Below are 27,525 nucleotides of genomic sequence, written 5' to 3' on the forward strand. Positions count from 1 at the left end.
ATTAAAACGTGACAATTAAAAACAGACATTTTCCATCTAAGAACCGAACAATGGCTCAATTTTTAGCAGGATAGCTTTAGTTTATGCTTTTCTCACAGACATTTGAACACCATAAATATCATTGTATTCAAACATTGGAACCTGTCATGTAAACTGACTTCTTCAGTTAATTTCTAAAAAAAAAGAAATTATGAAATTCAGGAATAATTCCTGAAATGTTTGACTTTGACTAAATAAAAGACCAAAAATACCCCTAAATAGTTGGGAACTCCTTCAATAATCTCTAAACAGTATTTCAGGTTGAGACCTCAAAAAGCCAAAAGAACATTTTTACAAATTGTGGAAGATTCTATAACAACACAGTTTTTACCTTTTTTAGTCCAAACAGAATTCCTAAAGTTATATGTGTGTTATTCCATAGAGTTTATTACACAGGCCAAGGGGGGCTGGGCATTGCCCCTCCGGATTGTCCTTGGGCCCCTCCAAAATGTCCATCTGACAATCCCCCCCAAAATTAAACATTGCATATTTCTCATGTATTTTATGTAATATATCTATTTAATAATGAACTGTCAAATTAATCACAGAAAAATGTCAAAATGATGCATCCAATGAACTATGAGTATTACTAGAAAAAGTATTGGCCACCCAGAATAAGTGATTGCCCCCCTTTGGGCTGGTTATGTGTAACCTTCTTTGCGGTTCCTTGATAACTTTAGGGATCACAGATGGTCCCTAAGCTAATTTAAACTGTTTTCATTTCTTAAATAAGACCTGAGTGCTGGGGATAATGTTGCCAAAGCATCGAAATAATTGGTTTGTAAATTATGAAGATGTTTCCTCTCATCATAAACAAACATTGACAATGTATAGGAAGTCTTATAATAACAGAATATTTTCCTTGCATAGTAAACTCTTAGGGTCTGCATTGACTCCATTGACCTCGATTCATTATACTGCAAACTAAGCTGCTGCAATAAAATAAAAACTTTGATAGAGTATGTGAACAGAATAATTAATAATAATGTATATACATTTTGTATCATTTACATAGTATTAAATATGTATGGGTTTTAAACAAACTAGTGAAGAGAGCCTGATTTATGTGATGTAGCATTACTTTCCAGATTCCTGTGACACACATAACACAATTATATGTGCCAAAAGAATCTGGCAAGTAATGCACATAAATCAGGCTCTCTTCACTAGTTTGTTTAAAACCCATGAATGATAAAGCAAAATTGTTTCTTACTGTATACCTAAAAATACGATGGGTTGTTCATGTGACTCTGTCTGTGAAACGCAAAGTCTCATAATCTAATTCAACATTAGGAGCATAAAAGTAGTCTTAAAGTACACTAAAAACAATGAAAAAAGAGAATGTGTGGTTATTGCTGTAAATGATCGATTTAAATGTTCATTTCAATAAAGCATTTCTAGATTTCAACTAAATCAAACCTCAGGAGTGACTTAGAGACATCCAACAGCATTGTGAAAGAATGACAGCGTGACCACACACATAAAAACTGTGAGAAAAATCAAGGTTATGAGCTTAGGACTCATTTTTCCTTGCTGTATTTAAGCTCTAAAAAATACACGTCTTCTCTATTATTTTGACCTGTTTTACAGCTTTCATTTTCAACTTTTCATTATATAACACAACATCTAACAATATTTTGTATTATTGTGCACAAAATACTTTTAGCTGGCTTTTTGAACATAAATTAAAAAGTGCTTTACTTTGTGCAAGATAAAAATAACTAGAGCTGGGTTTTCACACACTGGGTCACATCCCAGATAGCAAAGATAAAAGATTTAAGGGTTGGATTTAATGTTGAGGAATTCATCCAACATTAATTTAATCATTTTGATATCTGAGATGTGGACAAACCAATTGGTGGATTATACAATAACCTACGCTGGGTTTCAACTCATTGTTGGGCAACAAACCAGCATAGGTTATTTTCTACCTCAACAACAGATTTTGTCCATTTTAAACAACTCAGAACTTCTTCACTGCGATTTACGACTGAACCAACGAACCATCAAACCATTGTGTGCTTGGATTTTATTTTACTAACCACACTGCTCAAATGATTCCTTTGAGTTTACTCAGAGATTTCTAAAAAAAAAAAGGATTTTATTACAATGTATATGTGTCAGGTTACAAATTTCTGAATATCCCACAAAAGACATGCGCAGAAAAATCCACAGATTGATTAACATTGTTTAGTGTAATGAAAGCACACTGAGCTCAACTGAGCGTACAAAACAGACACATTTGTTTGATTGAAAAAGATCACTATTTCAGGCAAACATTCGTACATGACAACATTTCTGTGTCAATTATTGATATAACTGCGGAGTAGCGTCTACATTTTTACTATGGAAACTCTATTCATATTTATTTTGAACATTTTCAATAAAGCATTCCTTATCTCTTTTGTCCGAACGCCGTAAATGATCGGATTGACACTGGCAGGGAACACTATATACATAACTCCCAGAAACGTATTCACATCTATTGGAATTGGAATGTGAAGGTTTCGTGACAGAAAAGTAATGCTTCCCACGAAATAAAAACACATCATAACCATTAAGTGTGTCGCACAGGTATGAAAGGCTTTCCAGCGATCCTCTCCTGCCGCGGCCCCCAATACGACGTACAAGATTTTTACATAAGAGAGGAAAATAACAGATATGTCAATTCCCACGAAACAGACGATCACCACAAGTCCCATGGCATTGTTTTTGGCTATTGAATCACAGGCCAAGCTAACAAGCGCCATGTGGTCACAGTAACAATGATGGATGACATTTGAACCACAAAAAGACAACGGTGCAGCCAAAGCAACTAGCGCCGACATTATAATGCCACTTCTGATCAATGTGAACAGAAGCAGTTTCAGAAACATGGACGAGTTCATCATTTCATTATAGTGTAGTGGCTTGCAAATGGCGGCGAAGCGATCGAAAGCCATGGCCAAGAGTATGGTGGACTCTACGGAGGAGAAGAAATGAGTGATAAACATTTGTGTCAAACATCCAGCTAAAGATATCTCATTCAGGTCAAAGAGGAAGGCGAGGAGCATTGCTGGAACGATGGCAGTGGGTACAATGATGTCGACAACTGCCAAAGTAGAGACTAGTATGTACATTGGACTGTGAAGACTCTCTGTATTTCTGATGACGAAAAGCAGCAAGGAATTTCCCACCACGACCAAAATGTAACTGAGGAAAAATGGCAGGAAAAGCAGACGTCTGTATTTGTAGGTTTCTGGAAATCCCACAAATAAGAACTTTGTATGCGAGATGTTTGCTCCTTGGAGTTCCTCAAACATGGCACTTTAAATGTGGTTGCTGCAACCTGTTTCATGGGTACAAGATAATAGATCAATATTCATCAATTGATGGAGTTTCATAAACATTAAACTTGTGATAAATTAATTGACCAATGCTACATACTGTATAAAATGAAACAGATATTTAATCATGAATTATTTCAAGTTATAGCAAATGCATCACCATCCAAAGACAATGTTCTTGTTGGAAGTCTCACTTTCAATGATCGTTATTACGTTTTGAAATTCAGAATTAAAAGAAAATCTCTGCTCAGAAAATAAAAGAGAATATCATATTTGAATCAAAACTTGAAGAGACAATATATACATCTACGTTTTCAAAACAAAAACCCATCAAATTTCGTATCATGCATGTTCGCTCAGATTTTCTTCTGTTTGTGTGGTGCTATACCTGCTTGTTTTTCTTAGTTTCTCTGTTGTTTGGTCATTCGTCTGCAGAGCACGGGCCCCCATTAACAACTGAAGCCAATTGAACAGGAGCATATATACTGTACACTGAGTTTGACCTCTGCTTCCTAAGGGACCAGTGAACACACTATACAACTACCAACATCCTATACGTTGTAATTGTGACATCACTGCATGCATGCAAACAGGTTCATGGTAGATGATAGGGTTTTCCCAGAACAAAGCAATTACTTGATGGCTTTTCTCTGTTTTAATTAGTCAACTGTGGGTTGTTATGCATTTCTAATGGACATAGTTACTGTAGACTACAGCAAAACTAGCCAAAGCAAGAGAATAGTATGTGTTCTGCTGCAGCGCCTAGAAAATGTACTTTCATGGATACTTTCATTGTCGAATTTTTGACATTAAAGGTATAGTTCATCCAAAAATTTCAATCATTTAAACCTTTATGACTTTCTTTCTTTCTTCCGCAGAACACAAAAGAAGATATTTTGAAGGAAGTTGGTAACTGAACAGCACTGGACCCCATTCACTTCTGTTGTAAGGCCACTTAACAACATTTTTCAAAATATCGTTTGTGTTCTTCGAAGAAAGAAAGGCATACAGGTTTGAAATGACAACAGGGTGAGTTTTTATTTTTGGGTGAACTATCACTTTAAAGATTTTCATTCCACTCATTAGACTGGTACCAGCACTGCAGAGACACTCCCTCATATTGTTAACAAGACGTGACCATACGTACTTGATTAAACAGAAACATTATATGTACAAATATCTATGTTCATGCATGGATTTCACAGATATAATAATGTCACATACATGTACATGTAGGTTTAATATTTTATTTGTGTAGCGCAATCCACAATGTTAATGAAGTGAAACATGACATGACTTTGAATTTTACAAATCAAACTGGAATTTATGAATTCATGAACTGGATTTCTAAATTACACATAGATGTGAGTAAATGTATTTGTTTGCATGTTTTCTCTGTGATGTCACCTGTCCAGGGTGTTTCACTGTCTCGACCTAGCTGGACAGTTATACAGTAATAGTATAGGTAATAGCATACACGTACATGATGTTAAAAAGCTTTGTGTTGTAATAGGTTTCAAAAGTCTTACAGTGATCAAGGCAACTGTGGCAAGAAACCAAAACAACCCCAACAGGTTTAGAAGTGGCGAAAAGAACAGGCTCGACCAGTTCTCCTGTGGGGAATAAACATAACTTGACAGAATATGTATACTTATAGGAAATAAAAAAGGTTCAAAGTATTAAGCAACACATAAGGTCCATAAACCTGTGTCATAAACCAATGTTATGAATGATGATCCATACTGTAATGGAGGGGACTAATCAATCCATTTCAATAAATACACTAATTAACATAACTATAATGAATGTATTTAAAAATATATTATACATACAGCATACATTCAACAACATTACAAAACTGTTTTCTAATATTGTACCAATACTGTGAAACAGATATTTCTACATTCTCTAGATTGTGTATAAGTGAAAACTAGTGCACATTTACACCATTATTTTTATATGTGTTGATTTTTTAAACAATGGATATGTTGAACACAATTTAAATTTGACGATGATGAACTATTGTCCCCTGAAGTGGTTGATGTTGCCATCAAAACTCAATCATTTTTTGAACATGTGACTTCTGTATGGCTTTGATGAGTGTGTTCATTTACAGTATGTATGGGTAGGCCTATATATGTTTTACATGTGATTATATGTTTATTTAAATGGTACACTCTTAAAAGCAAATGTACCATAGAAGAACCTTTAAAACTGAATGACTGAATCGTTCTTTGTGGAACAAAACATGGTTCTTTAATGGCATTGCTGTGAAGAAGCAATATGTGCATCAAAAGAACAACAATGCACATGAGCTGTAAAACTGGTGTCAGTTAGCCCACAGTACGAATCTAAGAATGGGGGGGGGGGGGATTGGAAAGTAGAAAATAATTAGAATACTGTACTAATGGGTCAGATGTTGACGGAAGAGATGTGTTTTCAGCCGATTCTTAAAGACAACTACAGAATCCGCTGATCTTGTGGCAAGAGGGAGATCATTCCAGAGTCGTGGAACACATGCAGAGAAAGTGCGTGAGAGGTATTTTTCCCTTTGTGGAACGGCACCACAAGACATACAAACATACAGTACGAATATTCTTTGAAAAATATATTGTTTAAAAGTGTGTAAACATTTGAATTTTGACATAGATTGACATAGACTTTTCATTGCCTTGGAATTATAAGGTTATATCTGGGATTATTATAATTATTAAATTATAGCATTATATAATGTTAATATTATATTTACACTGAAAAAACACTTGTAACACCCATACACATGCTCATATTCAGAAATGGATCATGTTATTTTGAGTCTAACAGCCATGTTGTATGCCCTCTCCTGGTAGCAGTCTGCACTGCAAGAGAGAGGCCCTTTTTTACTCAGCAGTGATGAAGATTTTTGCTGCTTCTTTTAATTCTTTTATTATTATTAGGCAAACATATAGTTTAATCTATTTCAAATCGCCATTACGTTTTTTTTTTTTTAAATCTTCACTTTATAATCCATTCATATTGCATATTCCATCAATTTAATGTATGTCTAACTAAGATGTCTAAATGCTTTTACTTTTACTTTCACTGAATAAGTGGACACTACCCCCGTTGAATATTTTGTGAACCGTTTTTTTACAAAGACCATAAATTGAGTACAAGAGTACGAGCATCCTAGGCCTTCTCAGGTAGTCATGAGAGGGGTTGTGAAACTGATCCCTGCACTTAAACTGTTGTGTGTTCATCCACTCAAAATAAAGTAAGAACTAGTGGAGTAATATGAGTCAGACATGAGTAATAATGCCAGTCATAAAGATGCACTTACTGGAACTCAGGCATACAATTCACACAGTTTAGCAACAACACACATTTGTTTGCAAGTTTTTCCCGTTTTAGATTTTCAACTCATTTTTTATAATCCCATCCACTTTTGCATATATAAAAATGTTATCAATATTGCATTAGTTGCCATCAGTGCTTATGTCTATTAATCATATATGGCACATGTCAATATTTGTGATCATTGATGTTATTGTGTTTAACGTTTTAAAAACCCTAAAGCTGGTCTATTTATGAATGCATGTGCCAATGTCATGTTTGCTGTGATATCCTATCTTTCCAAATGTTCTGCCTAACATACAGCGAATGGTCATGCGACTTTCATACAGCACGTGACTTGTAAATGCGTGAGTTATAAAAAGTTTTTCATTTGCAGTATTGCAAAATATTCCTTTATTGCATTGCTTGAAAAAAACACCTCATGCAAGCTTGAAACCTTTTTGTGATATGTGGGAGTTTTTGCGAAATTGACGTGTTTTAATTGGGCATATTTGTTTCACAAAATGACATTTGTCCGATAAATACATATAAACTCATATATAAATTCATATGACGCTATCATATGGCTTCAGTTCACACTGAATACTTATTTTTCAATTTATGCAACCAATACATGTGAACTAATCTTTACTCGGTATTGTGTTTTTTATGGATTTTATAAAACTATTTCCATTTGAAATGGAATACCCTGAATGTCAATGCATGTAAGTAACCATAAGTCTGATTGGACATACATTTTTCTCATAATATACTCTACATAATGGACTTGTCTTATTTACGAAACACAGCTGTCCTTTGTATCTCCACATTTAGTGATTCCATAAATTGACATTATTGGTCACCCTTTATGTTTTTTCAATGGGATTGGCAAAATGTTTAATCAATAAAACCAAATTAAAAAGTTCTTGTCAACTTCTTAACAGGGTTTCTGCATTTCCTGATAAGCAGCAAGTTTGGACATACAAGGGGTCGGAAGGACAGCAATGAAATAATGTAATTGATTATTATTTAAAATAAAACGGACATACTGAATTGTACTGTTAGAGAAAAATATAAAGAAGCTTTTTCACTGAGCAGTCATAGATTTTTGCTTTTATTCTTTTACTATTATTAGATGATGATAATAATTAGGTGTAATAATGTCAGTCATAATGATGCTAGAACTCAATTATATTTTACAACAACAAACAATGCAAGTTTTATTCTGTTCTAGATTTTAAAATTTGTATTAGGGTAAGTAACAGGACATGCATATTTGTGTATGAGGCATTATTTCTTTTTAAAACAACTTGATACATTTCTGACGTGTCACTTTATTCTAAAAAACATATTTAGTTTAAGTATATATTCATATTTTTTAATAAAAAATCTTTATTTATGTTTTATTTTCTCAGCTTTTTATAATGGAAAGTTGTTGTCTGAACAAATGAACTGATTAAGACAAGAATTTGAAATGGTGGCATTATTTAATATTTAAAAAAGATTTTATACCTTTCTTATAAACAAATTTCTCAAATATCAATAGTTTTTTCGATGTTGAGACAATTGAAAAATGTAGTCCAATGAATGTTCTTAACCATGGATAACAATAGTAACAGTAAACATGATACTGTAACATTGAGAGGACCCTAAGTGATCCTCCTGGCTGAATGAAAAGGTTTGTCGATTTCTCTCAGATACTGAAAAATAGCTACTCTCATGTAATGGTTAAGCTGTTACACTTTCTGTGTAACACCAATGCTAAACCAGGAAAATGCTATTTCATCACACACCTTTTAATAATAGGCCTAATCATTTTTTTATGAACTTGGTAATCATGATTAAAAGCTATTCAATGTAACTAGTTGTAAAAGTCAGGTGGTGAAACCAAGTGACTGAAGTTTAATTAGCCTAAGAATTTAGTTGTACCACCACCTGGCCTTTATAAATTGGGATTTAGATGTTATCCAGCATTACAAAACTTGTCTAAACACAAAACATATGCATTACATCCAGAAATCATTTTAAAAAGCCGTTTATGTTATTGACCCATTAACTCAATCCGTTTTGCATACATAGAAACATATCAATGTTGCATTAGTTGCCATCAGTGCTTACAAGCATGTTTTTGCAATCTTGTAAATGCCACATTTAACTTTGTTTATCAAAAGTCTCAGTGTATTATCAAGATTAAATATTACAATTTCAACAGATTTCTTACAAAGGTAAAACCTTTATATTATAAAAAAAATGCAGAAACTTTTGTCTTATTTCTTTTGTTCTCAGGCCATAAATGATAGGGTTAAAACAACTAGGAAAAAAGATGTACATTGTGCTCACAAATACACGACTACTAGGAGAAAAATTATTTTTCGTTCTGTATGACATGAAAGCAGTCAAAGCAAAAATCAAACTACAAGTCAATACAATCAGGTGTGTAATGCAGGTATTAATGGCCTTCATCTGTGCCTTACCAGATCTGAACACAGAGACAAAAATGACAACATAAGAGACAATTATGAGAATACAATCTGCAGTTGGTATGAGGAAAGCTGTCAAAAGTCCTACAAGGTTATTGATTGATATATCACCACATGCCAACTGAACCAATGCCATGTGCTCACAAAAACAGTGATCAATGATATTTGTTACACAAAATGACAGATTTCCAGCCAGAGAGACCATGGTGATGGTCAGGAGTCCATTCCTGATGACCAATAAAACAACAAACTTCATAAAATTGCGGATTTCCATGTATTTATGATAATAAAGAGGTTTGCATATAGCAAAGTAACGGTCTATTGCCATCCACAAAAGCAAAGTAGACTGAAACGCTCCAACATAATGAATGCAAAACATTTGTATCAAACAACCAGTCAGAGATATTTCATTCCAGTTAAATAAAAAGTTAAGAAGCATGTGAGGTACGAAAAATATGGGCAAGATCAAGTGCACAACAGCCATAAGACCTATTAATACATACATAGGAGAATGTAGAGATTTTTGAGATGCGATTAAATATACCAGTATGGAATTTGCAGAAATAGACAATACGAAGAAGAGAAAGAAAGGGATGAATAAAAAAGGTCTCCATTCGTCTAGGCTGGAGAAACCATTCAGTTTAAAGTCTGTAAATAAATTCTGTCCAGAAAGATTCTTCATGATGATTCTCACAGTGTTCTGTTCAAACAAATAGGCCTCTTTGTTCTAATGTGATATAAATCAGCAGCAGCGAGATATCAGGCCAATTGTACATTAACCTGTTGAATAGAAATATTCATATCTTTCAAGAACCATAATGCTTTGAGTTCTATGTTAAGATGAAATAAAAGTTTTACACATACTCTGATCTCTAAATACAGCATGTTGTATTCCCATGGGTGCTACGCCCAGAGGAATCTCCTAATTGCTGAATCAATGAAACCACTGCGAAAGTAACATATTTAAGCTATTTTAATAACTAAAAGTTATCACTAATGATAAAAAACACTTCAGAAAAGATGAATGAAACTGTATAGTGGGGTGTTGTGGAAAATAGCATAACAAAATCGGAAAGACTTTATGTAAAGCCTATTTTAATTGTTCCATTATAATTGTTCATAATGTGTGTAGTAATACATTAAATGTTGTTGTAAAGAATTTTAACCAAAAAAAAATGTGCAGTGGAACAACACATTGATTAGTGTTATAATGTTTAATTTGTAATTATTACATTAAAGCTACTTTTTATAATGCAATGTACATATGTTTTAAGTAAAGTGTTACCAGAAAAATCTAATTGTATCCAAATGATCACAGTTTGACTGGTTTAGTAAGAGCCTGTTGGTGGTCTGCCATCCTGACACGGAAGACAAGAAGCCACTCTGTCTGAATGGAAGTCAAATATAAAGATGCTATAGTACACTAAATAAACTCTTCTTGTCTACAAAAGCTACGAAGAATTGTAGCTCAATTGGTTTTGAATACCAGTACTGTTTGAATAATGCTTTAGTTAGAGGGACATGTGCATTTCTGCTCAGTCTTTGGTGTAAATACCGTAAGAAGAACTGTCTGAGTGGCATGCTAAGCATTTTTTAAAAGACATGTGGTGTTTATAGCAAGTGAGAAAAATCAATACATGTACCACTGCAGCCCTGTGTATCCATTAACTGTCGTCACTAATAGAAATAGGCCTGAGGTCATGAGCATTACCTTGGTTTATCTTTTCACCTGTATGAAAAAAGTTTTGCAACCCATGGAACTAAATAATTATTGACTCTGTTTATTTGGTTGTCTCTATAGTGTATCTCAAAGGCCCTTAAGTTTTGTTGCTATAATGAGGGTCAAACTCACTTCTCGCCTGTAAACATGTTAAGTAGCACTCAAGGGGCGCAGTTTCAAGACTTGAGTGGACTGAAAGACACAGGTGACATCACTGAGGGCCCAATTATTTTTATATGTGTTAATTAGACCTTGACCCCTTATTATCAAGTGATTTGTGATATCATCACATGTGTACTGTATGTCATCAGGTTACATTGCATCAAGTGCTTACTCACTACATCATTCAAATTTACACTTTTGCAATTTACTTTTTATTTAGATTGTAAAAGCTTTTTTTTTTATAAGTATATTTGCTTGTTAATAGGAACTTTGTTTAATATGATGAAAATCCAAACCATTGCCATGCTTCATTGATAGATAGTAGAGAAGGTGGACTTTATTCACCATCAAAGCATTTACAGTATGTGTTAAATGTGTTATCCATCATTTATTATCCCCTGCCAGGTTTATGAGTATGACCTTTGACCGTGAATCCTGTGTACATTGATGAACCCTTCCATGTTTGTTCAGGGAAAAGGTTCTAATATCCAGACCTTGTTGTTTCACGCCCCTCTTCTTTGCAGTAGAGATAAGGATTTGGTTTGATAATGCTTGGCCTTTGACCTCATCTGAATGAAAGCAATAAAAGACAAGTTAAAGAAAATAAGAAGCACTGGTGTTAAAGAAAATAGATACATAGTGATTAAATGATATAAGATAAAATAGTCAGGTTCAGTTTTTAAGTTTTAAAAAGAACAGATCTGATTTGGTTTCAGAATGCTTGGTCTTTGACCATTATCTCTATGAATAAAATGATACAAAATGAGTTAAAGAAATAAGAAGCAATGATGATAAATAAAATATATAAATTGTTTAACTGAAATAAGATAACAGAGTCAGGTTCAGGTTCAGGTTTTAAGTTTAAAAAGATCTTGCCTGTACTGAAGTGTGATGCATGCAGTCAGTTGTTAAAATAAAGCTCAAGCTATGTTGGGGGATCCTCTGCCCCATTCCTACCCACACACCCCTCCACCCCCAAACTAGATGGTCCTTTCACCCTGACTGCCTTTTTTTTTACCTGGCAACATGATGTGAAAACGTCTTGGTTACATATGTAACCTCAGTTCCCTGATGGAGGGAACGAGACGATGTGTCGAGAACGACAGATGGGGTTCGCCCTTGAGAACCAATCAACTCTGACTACTATAGAAAAGGCCAATGAAATTTGGCGAATGCAATTTGCATGCCGGGCTCCGCCCCCGGAAATCCGGTATAAAAGGAGGCCGGCGTGCAGCATTCACTTACCTTTGTTCTGAAGAGCCTGAGACCTCTCAAACTGCAGCAGAATACGATACGTGTTCGTGGTATAAGGGACACAACGTCTCGTTCCCTCCATCAGGGAACTGAGGTTACATACGTAACCAAGACGTTCCCTTTCTGTCGGTCTCTCGACGTTGTGTCGAGAACGACAGATGGGGTTGCCTATGGAAAACGCCACAACGCTGTATCGCGTCACAATCTCTAGCGAAGCGACGGTAACAAGCCTGGGCGTGTCATCTCGAAGCTTTCGTGAGACTGTAACCTTCCAGTGTGGTGGTCGGGGGGTTCCAGAGCTTTCTTGGAGAAAGATGGGTACAGCCCTGACCGGTAACTTTCACGGACGGGGCCTTAGCTCTCTATAGGCGAGAGGCCGTCCAGATCAGTTTACACCGGGTAAGCGCGACTCTTAATCAGAGAAGCGCTACAGAGGCCACCTCCTACCCGTGGGGAGGAATATGGTGGATATAGGTATGGTCTCGTCCTTGGAGGAGAACGCATGGAACGTGCGGACTGAGTAGTTAACCGCGAGGTGGAGGCCCACCTGGGGAAGCTCATGGGTTACCAGGAGTGGGAACCATTCTCATGAGGATACATCAGACGGAACAGCCCACGGAGGGGGTGTTACAGACGTCCGGTAGCACTAGGTCCGGTTAGAGCTATCTGTGATAGCTCACATGGTATCCCGGCCTAAGGGGGAAGGCTGCTCTGCCCAGCCAGCCCCCAGGGGGTGCTTGTTTGGTGATGGATGGAATGCCTATTCTTAACCAGTGTCTGGGTAAGAAGGGAGGCTGGTGAGGTACCAGTTTCTTAGCGATGTGTTCGGGTAAGAAGAAAAGGTAAATAGCACACTGACCCAACCTGTTAGAGGGTGGAAAGGTGCTTTCGCAGGCATACGCCCCCCCGGATGCCAGTCCTACATGTCGCCACGCAGGACGTGGGCTGACACCGGGTTTACGCGAAGGTTGTTAACCCTTGCGAAGGTGTTTGGGCATAGCCCAACCCGCAGCTCTACAGATGTCTGCTAGAGAGGCGCTTCTGCCAGTGTCCAGGAGGTGGCTAAACTCCGTGTGGAGTGAGCCCTCACTGCCAATGGGCATGGGAGATTCTGAGATCGGAATGCCGTCGTAACGGCGTCCACGACCCAGTGCGCCAGCCTCTGTTTGGAGACAGCCTTCCCCTTCTGCTGTCCTCCAACAGACACGGAGCTGGTCAGAGCTTCAGAGCTCTGCGTGCGGTCCAGTACGTACTGGACACAACACTAATCGGGTTGGGTCTTCCTCCCCTATGGGGAGCGCCTGCAAGTTCACCACTTGGCCCCGGAGGGAGTAGTGGGAACTTCTTGGGCACGCATCCGGGCCTGGGTCTCAAGATAACGTGAGAGTTTCCAGGGCCGAGTTTAAGGCAATCCAGGGACACGGAGGATGCTCGGTGGTCCCCTACCCTCTTGAAGGAAGTGAGCGCCGTCAGGAGGGCCGTCTTACTCTATGAGGAAGATCGGAACCTCCGAGGGGCTCTTTGGGGGGCCCTGAGGCTCCCCAGGACCACTTAGGGTCCCAAGAGGGTATGGAGCGGAGATGAGGCGGATTCCGCCCTCTCGCTGCTTAGGAACCTGGTGACCAGGTCGTGTTGCCCTAGAAACTTTCCACCGACTGAGTCGTGATGAGTGGCAATAGCGACTACATACACTTTCAGTGTGGAAGGGAGATGTTAGTCTCCAGTCTCGTGAGGAGGGGAACACAATCCTGATCAAGCACCTCAGTGGGTCTTTCTCGTTGAGAAAGACACCAGGACGAGAAGAGGCACCGTCTAGAGGCGTGTAACCGCCTAGTAGATGGGGCCCTAGCCTGGGTGATGGTCTCAGCCGTATAGGGGGAGTAGCCATCTTAGGATCTTCTCGTCCCGTCTAGAGACCAGACATGGGTGTTCCAGAGGTCTGATCTGGGATGCCAGAACGTGTCCTTCCCCTGAGAGAGCAGGTCCTCTGTCAGGGGAATGGTTCAGGGGGAGTCGCTGTCCAGAGCATCGGCTCTGAGGCCAAGTGCGGTTAGACCGGTGTGGTGTAACCAATAACACTTGGTGCTCCTGCTCCCTGACCTTGCACAGAGTCTGTACAAGAAGGCTCCTGGGGGGGGGAAGGTGTGCTTCCGCCCATCCCGCGGCCAGCTGTGCGCAAGGATATCCGTGCCGAGGGCAGGGAATATCAAGCGGGCAAATGGTGGTGTTACGGGAGGTGAACAGGTTTTACCTGGGCCTACCCGAACAGCCTCCAAATGAGCTGGACTGCACGGGGGTGGAGTCGCCACTCTCCACGAGGCATAAACTGGCGAGAAAGCACGTCGGCTGTCTAGTTCAGTTTGCCCGGGGTGTGTGGCCTGCAGGGAACGAGTCACCTGTTGACTCCACCGGAGGAGGCGTCGAGCAAGTTGTGTTTAGCTGCTGTGTGCGAACGCCACCCTGACGATCTGTATTCGCTACAGCTATAGTGCTGTCCTCGGAACAGCACGTGCATGTCTCGCACGAGAGGCCGTAGCCTGCTCAGTGCAAGTAGCATAGCCCACAACTCTTGGCAATTGATATGCCAGCGCAGGCGGGGGTTCGTCCAACACCCCACCTGCGTGCCCGTTGCACACTACACCGCACCCCTGCAGGGAGACTTCAGTCGTCACCACGACCTGCCTCATAACCTGCTCAGAGGGACCTGAGTCCGTCGAAAAAGTCATAAAGACTAGGGGTTATGGTGCGTCGGCAGCAGGGCGGCATCACCATGCGCCTGCTGCCGGTGTGCCACGCTCTCCTCGGAACTCGACTCTGAAACCAGTGTTGGAGCGGTGTCATGTGCATCAACTCGAGGGGTATTAGCCCGCGAGGACGCCATGTGTCCCAGGAGCCTCTGAATTGTTTCAGGGGGACCGCTGTCTGCCTAAAATGTTCATTTCAGACAGTTCAACACTGGTTGGGCACAACTGCGGACAGGTGTGCCGACATGGTGACAGAGTTGAGTTCCATACCGAGAAAGAGGATGCTCTGCACTGGGGAGAGCTTGCCCCTCTCTTGGTTGACCTGGAGTCCCAATCGACCTAGGTGCCGGAGCACCAGGTCCCTTTGTGTACATAACAGATCTCGCGAGTGTGCCAAGATAGGCCAGTCGCTGAGATAGTTAAGTACCCGCTCGCCTTCCTCCTCTCAGGGAGAAAGGGCGGTCAGGGACAGACCGAAAGGGAGGACTCTGTACTGATATGCCCGCCTCTCGCACGCGAACCGTGGGAACGGCCGGTGTCGAGGAGGATCGAGACATGAAAGTAAGCGTCCTTCAGGTCGATTGCCACGAACCAATCCTGACACCTCATAGATGTCAGGACGCGCCTCTGTGTGAGCACCCTGAATGGCAGCTTGTGAAGGTGCTCTGTTCAGGGTACGCAGCCTTTGGGGGCAACCCGCCGTCTTTCTTGGGAACGATGAAGTGCGGGTGGTGACCCACTGAACATCTTGGTTTTGAGGGACGAACTCGATGCCTGTTTTGCCAGAAGGGTGGTGACCTCTACCCGAAGTACGGAGGCGTCCCTGCCTCTGACAGAGGGAGAGATGATGCCCCGAAACTTGGGTGAGTCTCTGGCGAACTGGATCGAGTAACCAAGACGGACCGCCCTCATTAGCCAGCGAGACAGTGTGGGCAGCTCTCGAGCTCCCAGGGACTGTGACAGGGTGACCAAGGGGACGGTCTGCTTCATCATTCCCACGGGGGGTGGTTCGTCGGCTGGCGGAGCTAACCATGTCGCGGAGAGTCCCCGGAGGGAAGGTTTTTGCTCCGCCTGCTTACCTGCCTGGCGGGACAACGGCACGCACTGTCGGTTTGAGAGTGGTGACGGCTGTCGTATGTGTACGACCTCACGCCTCGCCAGGGTGTGAGGTCGGTTCGCCGAGCACAGTCCAGTGGAGTGTGCGATCGGCTGCAAGTAAACCCGGGGAGAACAGAAAACTCAGTGAGTAAGTGGGCGCCAAGCCCTAACAAGGGCCCGGCTTTGGTGACGAGGCAGGAGTCGTCCCGTACCGACCGATCAGAGCCGTGGCTGTGAAGGTTCGGGCCCGATGTTGTTCTCCCTGGGGTCTTCCCGTCAGTGTCCCTTCTCGCGAGGAGGTTGCTGACGGGGTGGAGGTTTCCCCCTCGACCTCTGCTTCCGGGGTGCCGCCTGTGGGGGCACAGGAACCGGAGCCGATGTCGAAAGGGTCCTGGGTTGCAGGGAAGCAGACGTCACGTGAGATCTCGGAGGCCTGTAGGCGGCCGAGTCACGGCGTGAAAAAAATGTGGTTAATTGCCACTGTCTGCTTCGCCGTCAAAAAACTGCTGAGCGAAGTCCTCGACGGTGTTACCAACAACCCACCCTGCGAGATGAGTGCATCAAGAAAGCGGACTTCCTTCCTGTCACTCTTCTGCACAAGGTATAGCCGGGGGTGTCTCTCCTGGACCACTACCGTGGACATCGTCCGACCCAGGGCCCGTGCCGCCGCCTTAGTCGCCCGTAGAGCGCTGTCAGGGGTGGCACGGAGATCCTGCATTATACCCGGGTCGGCCTTACCCTCGTGGAGCCCTCTCAACGCCCTGGCCTGGCGGACCTGCAGGATGGCCAAGGCATAGAGAGAGGAGGCAGCCTGGCCCGCAACATCGCAAGCTTTCGACACCAGTGATGCCGAAGTCTTACGTGCTTTGGACGGTAGGAGTGGTCGATCCCCCCCAGGTGGTAGCCGTCCGCGGCACAGGTGCACCGCAGGCGGACGTTCCACCCGGGGGATCTCGACGCAGTCCTTGGCTGCCTCACCATCGAGGGAAGTAAGGGAGCCGGAGCTGGTTTCACTGGAACGGTCCGTGAGTGGAGCGTTCCAAGTTTTACACAGCTCCTCATGCACCTCCGGGAAAAACATGGCACCCGGGGTGGGCGCGGTTTGCACCGCGCACCGACCTCGGGAACCACGTATCCCCGGGTTAGCACGGATGACATCACTTCTGCTTCCTCCTGAACTCGACCGCTGGGGGTGGAGTTTGGATTCGGCAGAGTCGGATGCCAGTCTCCCTCCGATGCTGCGAGCGACATCTCATCTACGTCACACATCGTTTCCGAGTGTGTGCGTGAGGATCCGGACGGTATGCCACCGCCGGTTGGGGAACGTTCAGAAGAGCGAATCGGGGTGCGATCGGCCCGTGAGCACTTGGCTGGCGGGTTTACGTTCGCAGAGTTCCCCGTATCACTAACGCTGCTAACGTGGGTGGTCATCGGGGCCGTAGCCACAGATGTCACAGCCCGGGTAGCAGACGAAATGGTGGCTGGTTCCCGTAGGAAGACAGCCACCCGTGACCGCAACTTCTGAATGACAATCTGCCCGCAGTGCAGGCAGATGTGTCAACGAACGCTGCTTCAGTGTGCTGGACGCCCAGACACCTAATGCAGCGATCGTGTCCATCCCCCTCCTCGATGAGGGTGCCGCACCCAAGAGAACAGCGGGACATGCCGCGCTGGAGAATGCTCAGTCAGTCCTGAAAAGGACTTTTAGAAAAAATCTCTAACACCTCCGGAACCGCCGAGACGCCCAGGGGAAGGTCGCTGCAGGAAGGGACGATCCGCTGTAACACGTCGTAGCACCAGCGTGTAGTTGTAGAGGATTGAATCCTGAGTTGTAGTCATGAGCGATGGCTCTGAAGAACAAAAGGTAAGTGAATGCTGCACGCCGGCCTCCTTTTATACCGGATTTCCGGGGGCGGAGCCCGGCATGCAAATTGCATTCGCCAAATTTCATTGGCCTTTTCTATAGTAGTCAGAGTTGATTGGTTCTCAAGGGCGAACCCCATCTGTCGTTCTCGACACAACGTCGGGAGACCGACAGAAAGGGAACAGTCTGCTGTGGGTTATTTGTAATTTAGAGAGAGATACATTTTATGTTTATGTGTGTGACGTTTCTTCTAAGAGCGAGTTGGTTTTGATATTTATCTGACAAATGATGAAAAGTGTTTGAGACTTTGGGTCTGTCGTCTCATTAACGTGTCCCAAACAAAGGTTATGTTTGTGTGTTTTGATGTGTTGGTAATCAAAGGGTTATTTTTCTGCTAGAGGGTTCCTAAGGGGCGTGAGAAGGCTGAATCCACCTCGTCCGCTCTCCGTACCCTTTTGGGACCTTGATGTGCCCCTTCGAGCCCCTCAGAGATGCCGCTCTTTCACACCTCATGATGAAGATGGCTCTCCTGATGCCGCTCGCTTCCATCAAGTGGGTAGGGGACCTACAAGCATTCTCCGTGTCCACAGATTTCCTAGAACTGCTACGTGGCCAAAGTTCCCACCACTCCCCCTCGGGACCAGGTGGTGAACTTGCAGGTGCTCCCCATCGGGGAGGAAGACCCAACCCCATCCGTGTTGTGTATATTACTCGCGCTACGGTCTACTTGGACCGCACGCAGAGCTTCAGGAGCTCCGAGCAGCTCTTTGTCTGTTTGGGAGGCCAGCAAAATGGGAGGGCTATCTCAAATAAGAGATTGGAGCACTGGATCGTGGACGTGGTTGATACGGCGTACCAGTCCCAAGATCGCCCATGCCCACTGCAGTGAAGGCACAATCCAACCGGAGTGAAGCCTCCTCGTGGGCACTGGCTCAGGTTGCCTCTCTGACAGACATCTGCACAGCTGCGGGTTGGGCTACGCCCAGCATAATTGCGAGGTTCCACAGCCTCCGCATAGAACCGGTGTCATCTTGAGTCTTACATGGTAACAGGTAAAACCGGCGACCGAAAGGGCGTATGCCTGCAAAAGCACCTTACTAGCAGGGTCAGCATGCTATTTCCGCCTCCCTTCTTCTCCAACTGGGTCAAGTATAGGCATTCCATTCATCACTAGGCACCTCCTGCGGGCGGGCTGGGCAGAGCAGTCCTGCCGCCTTAGGACGGGTATTTGCTGAGTTATCTAACGTATAGCTCTAACCGGACCTAGTGCTCCAGACGTAATAACCCCCGCAGCAGGGTGGTTCCGTTTGATGTATCCTCATGATTGGTTACCAGCTTGGTAACCCATGACCTTCCCTATTTGGACCTCCACCTTGTGGCACATTCTTCCCAGGAGTTCTCCCCTGATGGCGAGACCATGTTGTTGTCGCCACTAAACTCCTCCCTACGTCAGGAAGTGGTCTTTGTAGCGCCCTTTCCTCAGTGAGGAAATAATGATTTCCCAGTGGCCTTTACGGTGCCGGGCGGCTTCTCGCTGTTAGAGAAACAAGGCCTCCGCCTGTGACGGCTGGTGGCAGGTGGCTTCCCACCTTTCTAAAGCTCTGGGACCCCCTACCCCGGTTACAATTTCCCGCTAGCACTCACGTCTGTAACGCCCAGGCAAGTCATCTTTCCTTTCTTCAGCCCCGAGTGTACTCCGTTGTTCACCCAGTATGTCAGACAGCCAAGAGCTGTTTTCTTTAGTGCATATACGGGTGTAGATGAGATCAAGCTAGTTTCCTAATCTGTGAGTTCCAGCTGTGGAGAGGCACGTGAGTTTGAACGAGGCGGTGAGTGTGTTGAAATCAGAAGCAGAGAGTTTCTCCTGGTGGATGTCGAAGTCCCCAAAGAGAACAAGAGGGCCAACCATCCTTCGCAAATAATGAGAAAGGCACATCTACCTCTTCAATGAAGTTTTAAAGAGGAACTTGGGGACTTGGGTGATAACCAAACCTGTTCCTCCTCCTCTTCCAGTTAAGCAGGGAGAGTGAGAGAAGAAGTAGTTTGTGGAGAGAGCAGCGGGTGTGGCTGAGTCCTCAGGACGAAGCCATGTCTCAGAAAGACCTAGAGTGTGAACGTCAGATTGGCTAGCAAAAGCATGACTGAAGTCAGCCTTGTTCACAGCTGACAGCCAGTTCCAGATACCCACAGAGAGATCAGGTGTAGAAGGGTAGGTGTGAAGAGGTGAGAACATTGCGTGCAGTGGCGAACAGGGATAAACTGGAAACACATGTTGTTATTATACAAGGATAGAGAAAGCAGAGGCACATTGAATTGGATATACTAAAGTGCCTTGCCGGTGTCTTTGTTCGGTGCAGTCGCCCTGGTAGACCGTGCCAGTGCAGAGGCACCACTTAAGTATTTATTGGGATTAGCGTGAACAGAATACAGCTGAACATGCCTTCTCTATTAGTAAAACAAAGCCTGTAAGACTTGAATGGGCCACGGATCAAACAGCGATCAACTAGCTCCGTGCTTTTGAGTGCGAAACTATATTGCAGAGATGGGAACAAGTCACATATGGTCAAGTCCAAGCAAGTCTCAAGTCTTAACCATCAAGTCTCGAGTCAAGTCTCGAGTCACAGTTTAGACAAATCAAGCAAGTCAAGTCAAGTCAAGTCAAGGGTTCACCCTAAGCAAGTCAAGTCGCAGTACTAAAATAAACAGAGGTTAATTTTTTAGATACATGTTTATTTTTGCACAGAAAAGATGAACTTATATACACACATTATGTATCTTATTCACATTGCTATATATGAATTATATGCATATCTGTGCAACATTAATATCTGAAAATAAAAGTGTTGCTTACACAAAAGAAATCCAGTCTGAAATATATAATACAATCTAATTCAATTGAATTGAAACGGTCTACACAGAAATGGAAATACTTGTATGACAGAATGACTTAAGCATTTATACAGGCTATGAAGCTTATAAACTAAGTATTGTGACTGACAACTTGACTATTGTATGTTTTAAGTATATGATGCTGTAAAACTTGTGCTGTCCATTAATGTGAACTGTAGGCCTATAGGGAATTTGCAATTTATGGGAATCCCGGATCATTTTATTGACTTCGATATTGAATCCTGTTTATCAAAATGAACGGATCTTTTTCATTTCGGTAGAATATAAATTAAATGTATGTTAATATAGCCCAGTGATGAAGTTATGATGCTTAATCGTCATCTCTGCGGTGGACGCGCAATATGCACGTTTCATACGTAATATATAATCTGAGAATATTTGTTTTCTATTTGAACTGGTTTCATTATTTGTTGTTATTGTGAGTATAAAAAAAATCCAAACAGTTAACAGATTCGAACTATGAAATTATTCTCGTCAGTATGACCGCAAAGTTTTTAAAGAGTTATTTAAGTCCAAGTGATGTCACCGGCGCGTCCATCACCCGGTCATCCGCAGTATATAAGTGAGCTGCTATTCAGCTTCCACACTCAGTCCACACAAACACTTGAACATACGCACATTTAATAAAGACATTCGCCTACATGTAATACAGAGAAGCCCTTCTTGATTTTAATGTTTTAAGAACATAAAATTCCGGGCTACGCCGTTATAGCCAGATTCCCCAATTCATATAACTATGAGATGAGATGTAGGCCTATCAGTGATGATCGATGACCACATTTCTAATAATAAAAAAACAACCAAGGCAAAGTTATGACAAACAGAAACGATTAATTCATTATATTAGTAATTACATGATACAATCGTTTTATTACACTGACTATAAAGAAATTACTTTCTTACCTTTCCTTGTGGTTCTTGTAATGTCGGACGAAATATGACGTTGTGGTTGTCGTGTCAGAAATCCTCGCGTTGCATACTCTGCATCTGGCAAATCATTTTTATTTTTCACGCTACAGTTCAAAGTCCTTATAGCCAAACGTGACTGTGGAGCTCGACTGTTGTCCGCCATTGTAACGGCCACAACTGTTTCAAGCCGCCAGGCGCATGCACAGTTTCATCTCTATCGTAACTGCTCTACAGTAATTGGCTGTTACACCTTGTTTGGCGCGGTTTGAGTTGAGCAGCTTTAAAGGGACAGGCGCTGTAGTGCTGCTGAGCCACAATAATTATTTTAGCTAATTTCATTACTTTACAAAGTTCAAGTCATTGTCGAGTCTTCAATTTAAAGTCAAGTCAAGTCGCAAGTCACCTGCTCTCAAGTCAAAGTCAAGTCAAGTCATTTTCTTACTTCTGTCAAGCAAGTCGCAAGTCCTGAAAATTGTGACTCGAGTCATGTGACTCGAGTCCCCCACCTCTGCTATATTGTCTAGCAGTAACGAGCGGCTAAAGGAATCTTAATATGACTCCAGTAACACAGTACCCAACGGAAGAGAAATTACTTGGATTTTAGCATCCAGTGGTCGAGTAGATTAAATAAACAAGCACACATATTCTTAACTAACAACAGGCAACATTCTAGGACAACAATAAGAAGGGTAAAGAGCAGACTTACGGACTACTGCAGTCTACTGCTGACTAATCTTTTCATGTCTTTTATTTTGCCATATTTCCAGTTTATCATGCGATTCCCTGTAATTTGATTTTGCTCATGTGATTTTGCAATGTGCCTCCCATGTCAGTAGGCTTGTTCTACTGTTGCGCTGCGCAGATCCACTGCCGTCTGACAAAAACAATGCCTTCTAGGCAGTAGCAGCAAGCATTACAGCCAGTCTAGAAGACATCTCAGTTGGATGAAAAAGCACCACCTCCAGCTGAACCTAGCCAAGAACCAGCTGCTTGTATTCCTGGCCCACCCCACGATCAACCACATTTCTCACAACATTCAGAAAACTACTTATCTTTTCCTTGAATACTTTCGTCTCGAAAAAATTGTTTCTTCACAGCTATTGTTCTGGCTTTGGTAAAACTAGTATCTTGGTATAAGCACTTATTGTCACTTATTGCACTTATTGCCTCCTTATGACGGATAGCTTTGTATAAAAGGGACTGCTAAATGCCTTAATGCAAATGTAGATATATTCTGGTTAGAAAATTTGACAGACTTAATTCAGCACTGCAGCCACCTTACGATCACATGTGCCTTCAAAGTACCGCGAGAGCAAAATGAGAATAGCCCCTACATCAAGCTCTGTCATAGCTAAAAATTGTAGCGAAAGCTTTGATGACCACACACTTTATTTTCATTGGCCAGAATGTACATGGAGGACGTGTGTTGCATTTTTATTCTGACACACTCGGTTATGCCTACACAAAGTTTTCATATCACTGATCTTAATGCAAAACATACAGCTAGGTATCACGTTCCCCTCATCTGTGATAAAGAAAACAAAATCCCGTGGTCTGCTGTAGTTTCAGGATCGTACAGGATCCATAAAATGCTTTTTTGCAGTGTGGAGGATTTGAAGACCGGTGAACGGAATAGCTTAGGATAAACAAGATACTCTGTACATTTATAAAGAAATGGCAAAAAGTGACATTCAATTTACATGCTTATTGAACTTGATTTACTCTATTCCATTTTAAAATTAAAATTAAATTGTATGTGTATGTTGTGTTGGTATTCTTTAAATACTAACTGAAGCTCTCTTGAGAGGAATTTAAGGAAGCTTGGCAAAAATACACACAACACTTTTGCAAAGTTTATTTAAAGAAGTTTGACTACAATATTGGTTATTCCCATATCCTATACATAACATTTCTTTAAGTTAACAAACATCCCCACAGTATTAATAAAATCACCATACACCTGCATTTCGTTTAAAAACAAAGACATACAATATGCTTAAATAATTTGTTATGAAGGAAGCATACAACGTGTTTTTTACACACTTGTGCGCTCTTTGGTTAATCCATTCAATTTTGCTCACATTACAATTGTGTTATTCTCACATGTAATAGCCTTTAAAAATCCAAAACTCAATTATAACAAGACTTCCCTGTGCCTGACTAATCAATTTAATGCATTATATTGAGCACAACATCAGTTTTTTCTTTGGATATGGAACAGACCTTCACATTGTTAATAAACTTTAGAAACAATAGTCTTATTTCCTTTGTTCTTACTCCGTAAATAATAGGGTTAAAACAACTTGGGAAAAGTATGTACATTGTGCCTACAAATACATGACTATCAGGTGAAAAATTATTTTTCGTTCTGTAAGACAGAAATGAGGTCATGGCCAAAGTCAAAGTAACTGAAATAACAATCAGGTGTGTAATGCAGGTATTAAAGGCCTTCATATGACCCTTACCAGATTTGAACACTGAGATGAAAATCACAATATATGAAGCAGAAATTAGAATAAAATCTGCAGCTGGTATAAGGAAAGCTGTCAAAAGTCCTACTAAATTATTAATGGATATATCTCCACAGGCTAACTGAACCAGTGCCATGTGCTCACAAAAACAGTGATCAATAACATTTGTTTCACAAAATGACAGATTTCCAGCCAGAATGACGACAGACATTACAAATGCTGCATTCCTGATGACTGGCAAGACAACAAACTTAAGAAAGTTAGAGAGTTCCACGTATTTATGATAATAAAGAGGTCTGCATATCGCAAAGTAACGGTCTATTGCCATCCATAAAAGCAAAGTCGAATGAAATGCTCCAAAGAAATGAAGACCAAACATTTGTATCAAACAACCAGTCAGAGATATTCCATTCCAATTGAATAAAAAGCTAAGAAGCATGTGAGGTACAAACAAAATAGGCAATATGAAGTCCCCAACCGCCAAAAGACCAATTAGAACATACATAGGAGAATGCAGAGATCTTTGTGATATGATTAAATATATAAGAATAGAATTAGCAAAGATTGACAATATGAACATTAGGAAGAAAGGGATGAATAAAAAAGGCCTCCATTCTTCCAGACTGTAGAAACCAACCAGTTTGAAGTCTGCAAATGAAATATTCTGTGCAGAGAAATTCCTCATACTGATCACCTTTTCACACATAAACAAAGCAAATTGAAAGAAGAAAATTGGTTTAATCAAGAAGACCAACCTGGATAACAATGCACATTATGACAATATATATATATGTATATCTGTACTGTTGTATAGGACTTATCAAAATGCTAATAAAAAAATGTACATATAGATTTTCAGTTTGTAATGACTAAGTTTACCTTAATTCCAAGGCTGCTTTGTTTGTTATGATGTGAAATAAATCGGCACAAAAAGCTGGAGAGAAAGAGAGATAGATTACATGAGAATCTGACAAAAAAGCTGAAAAACATACAATATAGATATTTCTCACTTTACTGTTTTCTTCTCAGCAGAGTCATGTTTCAGTTATAATGCCATGTCCTTCATCTCCGAGTGAAATGAATGCTTGACAGATATTATGGAGCTTTAGTATGCCGTGCTGTGTTCCCATGAGTCAATGGACTGCCACCATCCCTAGCACTTTCAAGAAAAATATTAATTAAACATAGGGACACAAAGTAAGACAATGATTAGAGAAAAGAAGGACAGAAGAGAGGAATTTTGTTGGCAACATGGATCAGTTTTAGGCCCCCTCATTTTCCTTTTGTTTCTTTCGGAGACATAATAAGGTAACAGAGAATTGCCAAATCTTTACCAATTCTTTGGAACTTCTTGGTAGCTATCAATTCTTCAAAAGTAATTAGGTAGCATTGAATATTGCATTTAGTGTGTAATTTTGACTGCTATTGTGTCTTTAATTCTTAATCCTGAACCGGCTTTGAGTAAAATTAAATAGAGTCAGGGAGTTGATTCCAGCAGTAAATGTGTTTTAAAACATTCCATTCTTGTTTAATGAAAGTCAGTTACATTCAAAGATATTAGCAAGAGCTACCTAATGGCCAAGAGTAGCAAATACATATTGCCATGGAAGCTCCCTGCATATCATGCTGTTTTCTGACAACACATTCAATAATGACATGTTTAAACTCCTAAAATATTATTATTATTATAAAAAAATGATTTGCCAATTCAAGTTTTGCTAGTACTAGAGAGTATTTGCAAAAGTGAGCTACTTTCATCTTTATCACAGATGAAAAAGTTAGATGGCGTGTTCAAAGCAAAGCAACACTACACACCATAAGTATTCTGTTTCATGACATTACTGAGTAAAATGCTCACTGCACATTAAGTGATGAACGAAAACAATCCGGGTCTACCAAAAAATGTGCATATGTTTACCGTATATCTTCTGTGTTTGTATTTATTTTAAAATGTGCTTCTTTATTTAGATGCCCAAATAAGTTAATATTAAATGAAGATTGTCACAATATCATTGTCAACTTTGTGCTCTGCTTTTAAATGTTCGTAACAAATTATGCACGGATGTGCCGATTGCCGATAAAACCCAGACATAAGACATATTTGACACACAGAGAGCAGTTCATGTCCGTTGTCTTTAAGAACCAGGACCATGCCATCTATCACTTTCAAACTATCTCCAAATCCAGTGTTACATCCACCGTTTATATAACATCCATCCCTGAAATGCCATGAACAAACAAACACACCTCAACTTCTCTCACTATCGCAAGAGTAATGAGCTGCAGCTGTAGGCCCACAGTGCAGCCAATCTTGACGCAGCACAGCAATCTTGATAAGCGGGTCTTCCTATCGCTCGTCGGTTGGCGCATGTGCTGGCATTTATGGGAGAATTGCCCAATCAAAGGAATAGGATCCCTGTTATGAGACAGGGATCCAGACTAATAAAAAACCTGTGTTGGAATGCTGGAGGAGTGTATCGCAAAGAAATACTACATCATAAGTCCAACTCGTTTTTTAATAAGTTGACCATGTTAAGGATGGAAAGAGCTTTATTGCCAAGTATATTTGCACATTCAAGAAATTTGTTTTGGTGACAGGAGCATCCAGTACACAGAATCAGCAACAACACACAGATACCATAAAACAATAGAATACAGTACACAGATGATTTAAATAAGGGCCTATGGTTATACAAATATTAAGAAAAAGGTATGTTAGCAGTTGTGGAATTGTTAATGCCTATAGTATTTATGCCTCACATGCTTCTTAACGTTTAATTCAACTGGAATGGAATATCTCTGACTGGCTGCTTATTACAAAAGTTCTTTCTTAATTTTAAAGGATCATTTCAATCTACTTTGCTTTTATGGATGGGAATAGATTGTTACTTTTCAATATGCAAACCTCTTTATTATCATAAAAACACAGAAATTACTAACTTTCTCAAGTGTGTTATTTTGCCAGTAATCAGGAATGCAGTCTTGGTTATGTCTGTCATTGTTCTGGCTGAAAAACAGCAATTTTGTACAAATATCATTGATCATTGATTATTGTGAACACATGGCATTGGTTCAGTTGGCATGTGGTGATCCGTGAATAACTTAGTAGGACTTTTGACAGCTTTCCTTATACCAACTGTAGATTTAGTTCTTATTATTGCTACATATAACCTATTGTTATTTTTGCTTCTGTGTTCAGATCTGGTAAGAGTCATATGAAGGCCATGAATACCTGA

At 41.1% G+C, this 27,525-nt stretch overlaps 3 protein-coding genes and 1 pseudogene across 3 annotated transcripts; 1 reads left to right on the plus strand and 3 right to left on the minus strand.

Moving 5' to 3' along the window:
- Nucleotides 1-2,372: 2,372 nt before the first annotated feature.
- On the minus strand, nucleotides 2,373-3,837 carry or55e1 (odorant receptor, family 55, subfamily E, member 1). Its single transcript, XM_056756363.1, has 2 exons — nucleotides 3,769-3,837; nucleotides 2,373-3,372 (listed from the first exon to the last, which is right to left on the minus strand). The coding sequence occupies exon 2, from the start codon at nucleotides 3,339-3,341 to the stop codon at nucleotides 2,373-2,375; it is 969 nt and encodes a 322-aa protein (XP_056612341.1). The 5' UTR covers nucleotides 3,342-3,372; nucleotides 3,769-3,837.
- A 5,057-nt stretch (nucleotides 3,838-8,894) lies between these two features.
- On the minus strand, nucleotides 8,895-9,839 carry LOC130428122 (olfactory receptor 52K2-like). Its single transcript, XM_056755987.1, has one exon. The coding sequence runs from the start codon at nucleotides 9,837-9,839 to the stop codon at nucleotides 8,895-8,897; it is 945 nt and encodes a 314-aa protein (XP_056611965.1).
- Nucleotides 9,840-20,392: 10,553 nt separating this feature from the next.
- On the minus strand, nucleotides 20,393-24,974 carry LOC130428123 (olfactory receptor 52K2-like). The gene is made up of 2 exons (XM_056755988.1): nucleotides 24,070-24,974; nucleotides 20,393-20,444 (listed from the first exon to the last, which is right to left on the minus strand). The coding sequence occupies exons 1-2, from the start codon at nucleotides 24,972-24,974 to the stop codon at nucleotides 20,393-20,395; spliced, it is 957 nt and encodes a 318-aa protein (XP_056611966.1).
- Nucleotides 24,975-27,001: 2,027 nt separating this feature from the next.
- LOC130428385 (olfactory receptor 52K1-like) lies at nucleotides 27,002-27,525 on the plus strand (annotated as a pseudogene).

The sequence above is a fragment of the Triplophysa dalaica genome, chromosome 9 (assembly GCF_015846415.1).
Source record: "Triplophysa dalaica isolate WHDGS20190420 chromosome 9, ASM1584641v1, whole genome shotgun sequence".
Lineage (NCBI taxonomy): Eukaryota > Metazoa > Chordata > Actinopteri > Cypriniformes > Nemacheilidae > Triplophysa > Triplophysa dalaica.

What these genes read in the sequence shown, in the direction of transcription:
- or55e1 (XM_056756363.1), bottom strand. Translation starts at nt 3,341, where the DNA reads ATGTTTGAGGAACTCCAAGGAGCAAACATCTCGCATACAAAGTTCTTA.
- LOC130428122 (XM_056755987.1), bottom strand. Translation starts at nt 9,839, where the DNA reads ATGAAGAATCTTTCTGGACAGAATTTATTTACAGACTTTAAACTGAAT.
- LOC130428123 (XM_056755988.1), bottom strand. Translation starts at nt 24,974, where the DNA reads ATGAGGAATTTCTCTGCACAGAATATTTCATTTGCAGACTTCAAACTG. An exon ending in ACAAAGGAAATAAGACTATT is followed by an intron (nt 20,445 to 24,069) that starts GTTTCTAAAGTT and finishes TTTTACTAATAG; the next exon opens with AGAAGGCATGTTCAGCTGTA.